Source organism: Zonotrichia leucophrys, chromosome 13 (assembly GCF_028769735.1).
Source record: "Zonotrichia leucophrys gambelii isolate GWCS_2022_RI chromosome 13, RI_Zleu_2.0, whole genome shotgun sequence".
NCBI classification, from domain to species: Eukaryota; Metazoa; Chordata; class Aves; order Passeriformes; family Passerellidae; genus Zonotrichia; species Zonotrichia leucophrys.
The window spans coordinates 5,217,482-5,230,139 of NC_088183.1; the positions used below are offsets into that span (position 1 = coordinate 5,217,482).

Below are 12,658 nucleotides of genomic sequence, written 5' to 3' on the forward strand. Positions count from 1 at the left end.
CACACACTCACCCCAAGCACTCAGCTTCCCTGTCCCAATTTCCTGCTGCCACATTTGACAGAAAAAGTGACTGATTTCCACAAACTGACCACAATGGTGACAACTTGCTCTTAGTCACCTGTTTCCCACACAGAGGCACAATCCAGAAGTTTGGGAGCCAAAGCTCCACACAATGCTGGCTCTACTCAAACCATCCAAGCTCCCTTTTCCTCTGGGACAGGCTTAGCCAGCTCCCTTATCCCACACTGAGTGGGTTTGCCATATTCCAATCCCGCAGTTTGTTCCCAGTCTGGCTGCAATGACTGGGAGTGACAGTAGGTGTCACTGCCCCCCCTCCTGCCACCACTTGGGGACCCCCAAAATCCCCCACCCTGAGGGCAGGGCCCTCAGTGTGCTGTAGGAATTGTGTCTACTCACATCTACTCGGAAGTCCTCGAGGCGCTTGAACTTGCTGAGGTATTCTTGCAGTTTGCTGTTAATGTCCAGATTTTTGGCTTTGGAATATTTTAAGAAGGCCCAGAACTTTTCCAGCCCATAGAGCTGCCCTGAAGGGAAGAAAAAAAAACCCAATCCAGATGTCAAGCAGGACAAAAACCAAACAAGACACCTTTCCTGCAGGCTTCCCCACAAACCCTACTGTCCTGCTGGTGGGCACAGCCTAGGCAAGATGGAACACCTGGAGGGAAGCAACCTACATCAGCCCTGGGAGCCCCACCTTGGGATGTCCCCAGGCTCAGCCACTGCAGGGCTTTGAGAAATCCCACAGGAAATGGTGCCTGTACAGGAATGCTCAGGCACAGCTGCAGCCTCCCACTGCCCTCCTCCAAGCCCCAGCAATCTTCATAACGATGAACTCAACCCTCTCCTGTGAAATGAGCAACAGGACCAGTCCACAGCGCTATGTGGCTTCCCCAAAGTGATGAGAAGAGGCTCAGGAGCACCATGCAGCTGAGCTACATCACTGCCAATCCCAGGGGAGCCAAAGGAGGCACCTACCAGCTTCATAATCCTTGATGGTCTCTTCTTGGAAGTCCTTAAATATGTCTGGCCGGAATTTCTTCTCCAGCCCGTAGCTGTAGTATCTGAAAAGGCACTCCAGACCGTACCTGGGAAGGGAGCAGCACGTGCAGCTCAGACACTCTGCACACAACACAGGGCAGCAGCAGCACGAGACTGAGAACAACCCCAGACCCACCTTCAAGCAAGTCAGAGGCACTGCCTTAAATTGCCCTGTAGAAGGCCAAACCCTTGGAAAAGACCCCTCTATCCCTCCTCTCTTACCTGTATCCCTCCTTCCCATCCTCCACAGCCAGTTGCTTGAACTCCTCATACATTTTCTTGTTGAAGTGATCTCGGAGGAAGAAGGACCAGAACCGGAAAAGCGTGTTCATCTCCTGGGACTGACCAATGCCCAGTCGTTTCCGCTCTGTTTGGGGAGGAGGGGATGATTACAAAGCCAATCCTCCCCCAGGGAATCAGGGGCTCATGTGCAGGAGGGCTCTGTGGCACTGTGATGACAGCAACCCAGCCCCAGCACTGGACACCATGAGCAGAGCCCACGCTCGCCAGAAACCTTGGGGACACAGCAGCTGCCAGCAGGGCTGTCCTGTAGGACTCTGTGTCCCTCCCTGCCATGTTCCTGTCCCCAGCAGGGCACAGACACCCTGTCCCTCCCCTCAGTGCAGGGTCCCTACCGTTAAGGCAGCGCCGCCGGTACTTGTGGTAGACGTGTTGTGTGAAGCCGTTCTCCTTGAGCAGCTCGTGGGAGGGATGCTGGAACTTGGGCAGGGACTGCGGGGTGCAGCCATAGCTCCCCACAGCCGGGGTCCCCTCCGAGGGGCTGGAGCTGAGGTAGAGACTGCTGTCAGCACCCTTCCTTGGCATCACCCAGGAGAGGGGGGTCACACTCCACCCCACCTGTCTGTTGGTCCCACCCACACCTTGTCACTATCCTGGGCTTGGGGCATGAGCCATGAAGCAGTGTACCAGGAAGTGTACAAAGTTTCTAATCAAGTCTGGTCTTGCAATTCTCCAAGGCCACAGATTTCCCCCAAGTCTTTCCATGAAGGGCAGGTTTGGATCCCTGGATGCTGCTTTCCCCTTCCTTCCCACGCTCCCTCCCTTCCCCATTTCTGCCTCCTCCACGATCCTGCAGCCTGTCCCTGGTACCTGATGGAGGCAGTCCTGGGCCTGTGCTCCCTGGAGTCCATAACCCAGCCCACGTGGCACTCCATGGGAGGGTTCGAACTGTGCCTCGTCTTCCTCTTCCGCGGGGTCTGCAAGACACGGAGCATCACACACGCGCTCCCTTCCTCCTCAGGCCCCAGCCGGGAGCCCCAGCTCCTGTGCCCCCCCAGCCCAGCCTGGTCCCACCTTGGCATCTATCGTCCTGCCCTCCTTCACCACGGGGTAGAAGCGGGGCGTCTGCGTGGGGTCCTTGAGCTGCGGCGTGCGCGGGGTGCGCGGCGTGCGGGCGTTGCGGTAGTTGGGCGATTCTGGGACGGTGGTGGGCAGAGAGCGGGCGATGGTGGAAGGCTCAGGGACTCCGAAGAGCTTGTTGGCCAAAGCGTCTGTAGGTACTGCAGGGAGAGACCCCACCCTGTGTCAGACATCCTGGGCACTGAGGCACTGCCAGCCAGCAGATGGAAGCAGCAGGGGCAGGAGTGCAGGGACACGTCCCAGCTCCCCCACACAGGCAGCCTGAAATCCAGTTTGGCCACAAAGCCAAAATCCAAGCAGCAGATGTAAAGAGCTCCCCACAAGGTATCTGTTTCCTAATGGTTAACAGCAGCAACAAATCCCTGTCCCCAAGGACACAGCCCTGGTGTCACACAGGCAAACAAGGTCCAGCAGGCAGCTGCCTTCCAAGTACTCAGAGAGGGTCCAAGAGGAAAGCCAAATCTCAGGAACTACATCTGAGCCTGCCAGATTTTCCTTACTCCACTGGGACACCCTTGCCTTTGGGCTCCTCTTCCAGAGTCCCACAGCATTCAGCTGGGAGCATTAATCTAGGAATGATGCAACTCAATATTCTGTGAACTAGATAATCCACTACACCTGTGACCTCAGTTCCTTCTCCCCAGCTGCTACCCAGGCTCCAAGAGCCTCTCAGCATGAGAAGCCTGCACAAATTTGGTCCCATCCATCCATTCATGCCCCATCTCTTACCTTGCTGGAACCTGGGGGGACCAGGAGGGACTTCCTGGTTTGGGTCCACGGGGGGCTCTGGGGTCAGGGTGTCAAACTGCTCCCTGCTGATCATATTCACCTTCTTGAAGTTCTCCACCTCTTGCTGCATTGGAGGAAGAACATGGTGAAGAAACTACTCACAACCATGGCTCTGCTTGAGCAACAGTCACAACACTGGGCCCCAAGGGCAGTCACAGGGCCTCGGTGCCCAGAGGGCAGTGGTGGCACAGGGGCAGGAAGGGGAGAGGCAGCAGACAGAAAACTGGCACTGCACAGGCCACATCTGAGCCACTGATGCTGCCAAGCTTTCAGGGATCCCAGTTAGGTTCACTAACCAGCACCTGCTTCTCTCAGGCTTTTACCAGCCAGGTCAGAGCCAGTGCAGTAAAGCTCAACATGAGCTCAGTGACCATTTTTGGCCAGGATCCCCTGCCACCCTCCTGTGTCCCTAGAGCACCCCTCCCCACATCCTCACAGCCAAACTGGCAGCTGTGCCATGGATCTGAAGGACAAACACCCCAACACACACTGTCCCTGTCACCCCAGAGAGCAGCACTGCTTCAGCAATGGGCCAGGTATCAAACTTAGAAGCACTGAGCCCAGCTGGCAGCTCTAATAAGTCATCCCACCTCACAGCCAGGATTTTTGTCACTGAATGAGTCTGGGCAAGTCCCTGGAAGTGAGAGTCACCAAGTTGGGACCCCAACGTTTCAAAACAGCAGATGGGCTTTCTATAAAAAGCCCATGTCTATGCAAACTGATACCAAAATGGAGAAGAGCACAGGCCAAGTGCAGCCCAGCCACCTATGAATCTGTCCCCAACACACGTAGTCTCCAACAGGCTGTGCCCAAAGCACAGGGCACTAAGGGCAGTGCAGACACAGCCAGTTCCCCTCACGGACCTTGCTCTGCCAGCTGAGATCCTGGCAGACAGCAGAACAATGGGCCCCACATTCCAGGTCACCTCACTACTGGCACTTTGTTTACCTGGCTGTAGCCTCACGTCTGCTTACAGCTCTGTGTTTATCCCTGGAATGGCCAAACATGATGCTGGAAGCCAAGAATCCCAAACACTGCAGGAGGACTAATCCCAGTTTAGCTGTACCCCATGAACAGGCTGTACCCCACTGCACTGCCCTTTCCACACTGCTGCACACGAGGCTCCCCACAGGCCACACAGATCCCCCCCACCCTCAGCCCAGCACTCTCACCTTGATCTGCGAATACTCTGGCTCAAACTGCTCTGTCCACAGGTCCTGCTCGTAGTAGTAGAGCCCATCATTGATGACCTTGGCCAGCTCTGAGCTCATTTTAGCCCTGGAGGTGTGGTTGCCAGTCCTGTCCCCGCCGGGGTGGCGGCGCAGGTACGGGGGGGTCTGGGTCACGATGAGGATCTTGTTCACGTCGCGGTCGTCGATCTCGTAGTCCGAGTCCTCGTCTGACCAGTCGGTGAAGGTGTTCTTGCGCCCGTCCATCTGCTCCATCTCCTCATCAAAGAGGAAGTCGAGCTCCTCAGGCTCATCTTGGTCCTTTTGCTTCTGCTGCTGTGGTGTCTTTGACTCCTCTGGTTTCTGCAGGTCAGGGGTGAGGGTGACACAGGGTAAAGACCCCACGGTGACACAAGATCCAGCTCTTGCCCCTTGTTTCTTTATCCCAGCCCATCTGGGGAGAACATTCATTTACACCACTGAGGAGCAGCTCCAAAGGGGCTCAGATGGACACAGGAGAGACTGGGACATCACTCCCAACAGACCCTACTTCACTGAAGCCTGCCCATGTATGATCCAAGTCACCCCAGTAACTGGGAGACTCCCAATCCAACAGCTCCCACATCTCTTACCTTGGGCCTGGCTGGGGAAGGTCGGGGTCTCTTCTTCACTTCAATCCATGTCTCTGAATCCAGGTCTGGCAGGCTTGTGGACAGGCCCTTGGGCATTGTCTTCAGGTTGCTGACTTCCTCTGTTTTGGTGGGGACTGGGCTGGCAGGACGTGGGGAGCCTGGAGCAGACTCTGGAGCCAACAAGAGCCACAAACCACTTTAGAGGGAGGGAGGGAATCCAGGGGGGGTAGTTACAAATTACCCAACCATTCTGGCAGCATAGCACAGCCTGCAGGACTAACTAGCACACAGTGCCCAAAAGTGCTAGAGTGGGAATCTCCAGTTAAAGCTATGATGCCAGAGTGGCCACAGAGCTTTGCAGGTGATGGTTTCTCAGACATACAAAGCCCTAAAGCAGGTGTTCTGCTGCTCTCTGGGAAACCTTCCAGAGAGAGTCTGGAGCCAGATCTTCTGTCAAAACTCTTATGGCAGCACCAAGATCCTTCACGTGGGCTCTCAGGCCCAGCCCTGGGCTCCTGCCAGCCCCTGTGGGATGAGGTGACAAGAGCATGGGAAGCCCATGAAGGACAGAAGACCCTTCTGCAGCACTTGGGTGACAGCTCCACACCTGCTGCCCAATTTGTGCCCAGTATCTCCTCAACCAACAAAGGCTGGATTCACAAGTGTCCTCTGTTCTGCCCAGCAGCTGTAGACTATTTCCAGGCAAGCAAAGAGACTTTCAGCAGGACTGACTCTCTCTGAATCCCTTCAGCCCAAACAGAGGACAAGCCACACTCAGTCTCTCACATTACCCTACACCTGGAGGCAGCAGCATTCTGGGAATCCAAGGACAGAGCCCACACCAGCTCCCACCACCAAGCAGAAAGGCAATGGCAGAGTCCTGCCCTGGGAACACTCCTGACTCTCAGGGTCTCAGTCATGGTGCAGTCCCAGCTCTGCACCCCACTCCTCCCTCCCCATTCCCCCAGTGCTCACCAGTCTCCTTCTGGAAGCTCTGTCGGGGCACAAACTCGGGGCAATTGATGAACTGTGAGAAGTCTGTCTGTGTGTAGTCTGCCATAGGAGGGCCAGGCAGAGCCCATTTCTCTGGCTGCTCTTTTCTCCTGATCTTCTCATCCACGATTTCCACCACCTTGCTGTCCTTCAGAGCCTGGAACCAAGCAATATTTGGTTAACTTGGGGCCTTGCTTTGGCATATTGAGGGGGTCAGCCCAAGCCATTCCTCCCTGGAGGACTAACAGGAGGCAGGAACAAGAACAAGAGAAGGCTCCACCTGCACCTCATCCACAGTGAACAGGCATTACACAGGGGTGGTGAGAAGCAGAACAAGGAGGAAAGGTCCCCTTTGCTTGTCCTCACCTTGATGATGAGGCTGATGTCAGTGGTGAGTGCCTGCACACGGTGGAAGCTGGCGATCAGCGTGATGGGCAGGAACCCCTCCGAGTCCATCTTGCGCCGCAGGAAGAAATCCCGCTCCAGGTTGTCCACACTGAAGTAATATTCTCTGCATGGACAACGTGTCAGTGAGAGGAAGCCCCAAACCACCATTCTCTGGGCACCCCCAAGGAAATAACCCACACACACTGAGGGGAGCAAGCCTGGGGAGCCCAGATGTCAACACCTCAGCTCTGACCCTTCCCATGGGATTGGCTGCACAGTTCCCACCACTCAACAAGGACAGGAGATGGTGCTCACATCTGCCTCTTGATGTAGTCCTTGAGCAGCTCCTGGTCCACGCTGTAGAGCTCAGCACTGCTGATGTTGTCGAAGTAGTAGGTGATGTTGCTGGCGTACTTCTGCGTGCGGGAGCCGTCCGAGCCCTCGAATTTCCGGTACCCATACTGGTAGTCAAAGTGCCCTGGGGGACACCAGGGTCAGCACAGAGCCCCTGGGGTCTGCCCTGCCAGATGGGGGTGGACTCCTACACAAACACTTCCCTCTTCCTGAGGACCCCCTGGAAGCCCACAGTGGAGCACCCACATCCCTCATCCTCCTCCTGCTCTCTGCCACAGAAGGGGGCAGGAACCCTCTTACCCAGCTGACACACAAAGGCCCTACACTGAAGCTGCATCAGTGTTAGCACAGACACTGCCCAGTCATATGTCAGGACAGATACTCCTTCTCACCCAAGCCATGACTCCTGCTTGGCTGTCAAATGGCATAAAGCCTTCACAAACTATCAACATGCTTCAATTCCTGCTCACAGAGGTATTGCAAGGGGCAGAAAACATGAAAAAGAGTTTATCCTGAGTAGCAGGAAGACATCTGCTTTTATAAAGATACTAGTATGAAATATTTGCTTTGTTAACAGCAGCTCAACTTACCAGCTGCAATGACCTGCTACAATATTCCCCTGCGTCCCTGGAGTGCTCTGCCCTCCCCAGCCCACTTTAGAGCCCCAGATCTCTGAGGCACACAGACACAGAGCTCCGTGTCACTCTCCCTGCAGTCACAGAGCACACACACACACAGTGCTCACCTCCTCTGCCACGGCCCCTGCCCCTGCCCCGGCCACGGCCCCGGCCCCGGAAGGTTCCTCGCACGGCGCCTCCCTCGCTCTTCACACTGGAGGTCTCGTCGTGGTCCTGCCAGCTGCGCTCGTGCTTGTTGTCAGGGTGCCAGCCTGCAGCAGGGGGAGAGGCAGGAGGGGAGTGAGGGCATGACAGCACCTCCCCTCTGAATGCAGGACAGTTGTGCCCCGTGGCCAGGCCAGGAGGGTCCCCAGCCCCACCTTTGAGCTCGGTGCGGTTGTTGGAGGGGTGCCTGTGCTGCTCGTTCTGCCGGTTGTTCCGAGAGGCTGTTTTGTCCCTGGGCACCTCTGACTTCATGTCTATCTGCAGAGGGACCCACTTGTGTTTGTTGCCTGCAAAAGGACAGGGTTTGGGTGTGACACAGGTTCAGAGTGCAGCTGCTTCCTCCCCTGCAGCCCCCACACACGGAGGGGAGAGAGCAGCAGGGCCATTTGGACAGACCCTGTCCTCTGACACCCCTCCAGGCCTCACTGGATGCAGAACAGCTCTGATGGGGACTCTGAGACACAGAGGGACATGAGTCAGAACTTGCCTGTGGCAATTGTCACAGCACTTGTCCTTCCTCTGCCCCTTTCTGCCTGTCCAGGCTCAGGCCAGACTGAGCCCATGTGTCAACCACAGCTGATGGAACCCACAGTGAGGGGCTGTTCTGTGCCACCACGGAGCACCTGGGAAGGCAGGCTCCTGCCCTGCCACTGCTTGGGCCCTGCTCCCACCAAAATGACACCTGAAGCCTGCAAACACCTTTTCCCACAGCTGTCCCTGCACTGGGATCATGTCCTGCAGCAAGGCCTCCAGAGAAGGCAGAGGAGGCTTCCACCTGCCTGAGGGCTGGGAAGGGGAAGAGAAGCTGAGTCTGGGGGACTCTCCCCACCAGCTCCTGCCTTACCTTTCTTCTTCTGGGCTGACTTCTGGTTGTCATCATCACCATTCTTCTCCTCCCCAGACTCATCAGATTTGGTTTTCAGGCTCTCTTTGCCATCGCTCCCATCTCCCTTTTCCTGCTCTTTCATGTCTTTCTTGACAGGCAGTTTCCGAAGGGATGGTGGTTTGTGTGGCTGCTGGGGACACAGCAGGGCAGGAAAATATGAGGTGGGGGTAGTGAGGAGCTGGAGGCAGCCCCCAGCTGTCCCAGCAGGAACAAGAAGACTTTGCCCTAGGCTGGGTGCATCCCTGTACCTCCCAGAGCTGTCCTGCTCCTGGGGAAGGGCTCATGGCTGAGCGGGGCAAGGGCTCATTGAGACACCAAGATGGGCTGACAGGGAGACCCTGTGCTCATGGATGAGTCTGTCCTGTGAAGGACCAGACTGCCCCAGTGACAAAAGGGTGAGTGACCACCTTGCCCTGACACACAGGCAGGAGCTAGCAGAGCAGCACCCAAAAATAGAAAGGTTTCAATGACACCCATGTCCTCAGCAGGGAGGAAAGGCTGAGCCCCTTCAGCACACCAAACCCTTTCATGCATTTTCAGTTCTTCCTAACATTGGCCCAGTCTCCTCCTGCACAGAGCAGGTCTGGGAGCTGGCCTACCTGCTCCAGCCAGCCCAGGGTTCAGAATGGGCTCCAGGTTCCCAGAATAGCACTGAGGGAGGGAGGCAGCCCTAAAAGGAAATTCCCTGCACACTATTCCTGGCTGCCTCTGCACTGACACTCAGCACCCCAAATGGCCTGGCTCAGCCAGTGCTGCCAGAGGGACAGGGAGGTCTGCAAGGGCCTCATCCTGCCCATCACAGTGGTTCTGTGTTCTCACCTGCACACTCTTGTGGGCTATTTCTCCAGGTGTTGGCCAATTTGTGGCATCACCAAAGTCACCAACCTGGTAGCAAAGAGAAAGGTCCTGTTAGTGCACAAAGCTGCAGGTGTTCCCTGCAGCAGGGAAGAATGCTTTCCAGCCACCCTGTCCCACAAACAGCTGTCCCCAGGAGGCTGGAGGGGGACACCCACACTGCACATACACAGCCCCTCTCCCCACCAAGGAGCACTGAACTAATTCCAAATAGCTGCAGACAAGTTTATGTCCATCAGACACAGTAATGAGGCTGCCACCACTCCTGCAAGCTCCCAGCCTCTCACCCAATATTCTGCCCCAGCAGCAGCAGCATTTGGCAGCAAGCTGCCCAGGGTAATTCACTCAATTACAGGCACCATCCCCAGCACAGGGAAAGCACCCAGCTTACAGCATTCTAAATACACCTGATGCAAGTACATTCCACTGAAGAAGCTCTTGCAGCTAGAGGCAGCCACAGCCAGGCACAGCCCCAGTCAAGTGCCCAACTACAACCACCCTGTGCTGCCAACAAAGCAAGGGCATGGTCCCAGAGTGGCTGAGAAAACTCAAGCAGGTGAAGGAACTTCCTCATTCCAGTCACCCTATGGCCACACAGGGGAACATCAACTACTTCTCTGCTGAATAAATGACCTGCTCACTACCATCATTTCTATCTTTCAGGTTTCAGAGGACCTGCAGGACAGAGGAAAGAAGTCAAACAGCTGCCCAGGCACCAAAGGAATCATATTTGGGCACAGAAACTCCTCCTTGCCCTTGTGGGATTGTTATTTCTGAATTAATCTGGAGTCAAAGGATTTTTTTTATCCCTCAGGAGATCAACATCTTTACATGCAGGTGCCATGTTCCTCTGCCCAGGAGGCAAGTTTCCTGGGAAAACCAATTCCAGTGCCTGTTTCACAGAGAGGAGCACCTTCCATCCCCAGGGCCCTCCTCTCTCCAAAATCGAATGGAAAAGGAAAGTCCTATCAAGTTGCAGATAAATCTCTACTGGCTGCTGGGAGCCAACACCAACAGCGCTGTCCCCATCTGTGCCCCAGAAGAAACTGTCCCTCCATCACCACTGATTCCCTGGAACAAATTGCCCTGGTTCCTCCAGAGGAGCGGCTCTGTGTGTGCCAGGGAGGAACAGACTGCACAAGGAAGGACAGAGCTGCAGACACACCACTGGCACACCCTGCCTACACTGCAGGGCTGGGCACAGGCTGAGCCCACAAGGAATTTGGGGTGTCCTCACAGCAGGGTGAGAGGTTTGCCACATCCAGGACTCCTCCAGGTGCCTCCCTGTCACAGGGAAGGTGACAAAGTCTCCCCTGACCTAGCTGGGCAGAAAACCAGCAGCATGCAAGACCTCTAAAATGCTGAAGAGGAGATGGAGAACAAGGCCAGCACACCAGCCTCTCCACAACCAAGCTTGTGAAGGGAGAGCTCTGTCTCCAGACCCTTGAGAGGCTCATGCAGCACAGACAACTGCACCAGAAACTGGAGGCCAGTGAGAGGAGAGCAGGCACAGCCTTACCTTGCTTCCTTTCCTCTGTCTTGGGTTGGCAGCCCTCACCACTTTCGCTGGAGTTGTAAGTTCTGCAAGAGAAGGACAACAGAAGTGTTAAAACACAGCTGAGGGCTGTGAGTGGGAGTGTTGGCTCTGGAGAGAAGTGGGTAGGAAGGAAAGCAGCTCCCCCTTGAGCAAAGGAGGGCTAACAGGAAAAGGTAAACAGAAAACACAGCCAGCTCCTGACTGGAGTCTCAGAACTGCCCCGTTAAGATCGGAGAACTCCTGACCAATCCAGGCGGCCCAGAGATGGACTTTTAACCCCAAGCTGCTGCAGGATGGCAGCCCCTGCCTTAGCTCTGCCCTCCCCAGCCAGGGAGGAGGGGGGCAAGGAGCACCCACAGAACAGCAAAACAAACCTGCCCTTGAAAAGCCAATTCCCATCACGGTGCCCTGATGTTCCCCAGAGAGCAGAGCAGGGCTCTGACAGAGATGTGCACAAGTCTGTGGCTGCTGAATCCTGGTCTGAAGTCAGGCATCCCAGCAGGGACAGCAAGTTCAAGGGAGGAAATGTACAGAGAGAACGAGCCAGTGCCTAAATCCTGCTACAGCTGAAAGTATTTAGGCACTGAAGCACCTCTGGGGTGTTTTAACACATCAGAGTGAGACTGCTGGGGTTCACACCACCACAGACCTCACAGCAAGTCAAGATCTCAACCTCACCATGGCCCATCTTGGCTCCAGCTCACACACCACCTCCTTACAAGCAGAAACAGGAATTTAGCTTGCTTTGTCCCCCAGCTCTGGCTGCAAGGTCTCTGATCAGGCTCACACAGAGACCAAGCAGGAGAGCAGCACAGCTCTGCCCAGCACACACCAGAGGGTTTGTGGGGTCTCCTCCAGGACACTGGTGCTGCACAGGGACAGGAGAGCCCACTGGGCCCTGCCCCAAAGAGCAGCCTGTGCCAGGTGCCAGGCTCCTGCAGAGAGGATTTCTGCTGACTCACTGGCTTTGTTTAGAAGAAAAGCAGCCCTGGCTGGGGTAGGGTGAGGGTGGGAGGATCAGCACGGGCTATCAAGGGATGCCCCGGGAAACACCCTGAGTAGCCTATTCAGCTCTGCTCAAAGCTGCCTTTGATCTCCTTGCAAGGCTGGACAACTTTGCCTGGATGATCAAAACCGGTCCCCTTCTGAGCCTCCACACCAGTGATTCATCCTGGCCTTGCTCAGGGCTGGAGGCTTTGAAGTGTCAATAAGGCAGAGTCAGACATGGCAGGACAGAGCCATGTGCATTCCCCTTCCCCAATTCCTTTCTCTATGGCTCCTGCATGGGGATTTCAAGTCTAGAAGAGTCCAAGCTCTCAGCTAGGTCCCTGAACCCTCCTCTTTTCCCCGAGGACCTCCCCAACCCACCTGCAGTGCCTCCCTTCATGAGCAGCAGCAGTCCCACGTGTCCCTCATTTATTCCATGTGCACTTCATTGAGAATCCTGGCTCCATGGCACAAAGCTTGCCACAGGGCTTTTAAACTTCCCTGCTGGTGTAGGAAGAGGCACCACTTTCAAAACCGCCCCCAAAATCCTCCATTCAACGCCCACAGATGTCACCAACTAAATATAGCTTGAAAAGGCACCAGGAGCTAGAGCACAAACCCACAGACACAGAGCAGCCCCGCCTGCTCCAACAGCACTGATGGGACTGGCACAGCCTGATCAGGCTGATCTCTGGGGCTGGGGACAGCAGGGACAGCTCTCAGCCTGCAAGGATCCCAGCCAGGTGCCTGCTCCCACCACAGCACAGCCCCAGGGCTCACAGCAAAGC

At 55.7% G+C, this 12,658-nt stretch overlaps 1 protein-coding gene across 2 annotated transcripts in view; it reads right to left on the reverse strand.

Moving 5' to 3' along the window:
* The window catches only part of LARP1 (La ribonucleoprotein 1, translational regulator), a 44,958-nt gene that overhangs the window by 5,590 nt on the left and 26,710 nt on the right, over positions 1 to 12,658 (reverse strand). Inside the window, exons 3-19 of one of the 2 annotated variants that reach the window (XM_064725211.1) lie at positions 10,866 to 10,927; positions 9,311 to 9,376; positions 8,450 to 8,618; positions 7,761 to 7,892; positions 7,509 to 7,652; positions 6,725 to 6,887; positions 6,389 to 6,533; positions 6,005 to 6,179; positions 5,030 to 5,199; positions 4,401 to 4,760; positions 3,169 to 3,292; positions 2,374 to 2,579; positions 2,170 to 2,276; positions 1,695 to 1,846; positions 1,282 to 1,426; positions 997 to 1,106; positions 418 to 545 (exon numbers count right to left, since the gene is read on the reverse strand). In XM_064725211.1, the coding sequence (XP_064581281.1) occupies positions 418 to 545; positions 997 to 1,106; positions 1,282 to 1,426; positions 1,695 to 1,846; positions 2,170 to 2,276; positions 2,374 to 2,579; positions 3,169 to 3,292; positions 4,401 to 4,760; positions 5,030 to 5,199; positions 6,005 to 6,179; positions 6,389 to 6,533; positions 6,725 to 6,887; positions 7,509 to 7,652; positions 7,761 to 7,892; positions 8,450 to 8,618; positions 9,311 to 9,376; positions 10,866 to 10,927 (2,558 nt within the window). Of the gene's footprint in view, positions 1 to 417; positions 546 to 996; positions 1,107 to 1,281; positions 1,427 to 1,694; positions 1,847 to 2,169; positions 2,277 to 2,373; positions 2,580 to 3,168; positions 3,293 to 4,400; positions 4,761 to 5,029; positions 5,200 to 6,004; positions 6,180 to 6,388; positions 6,534 to 6,724; positions 6,888 to 7,508; positions 7,653 to 7,760; positions 7,893 to 8,449; positions 8,622 to 9,310; positions 9,377 to 10,865; positions 10,928 to 12,658 lie in introns of both variants that reach the window. The other variant, XM_064725210.1, reaches the window with a different exon arrangement.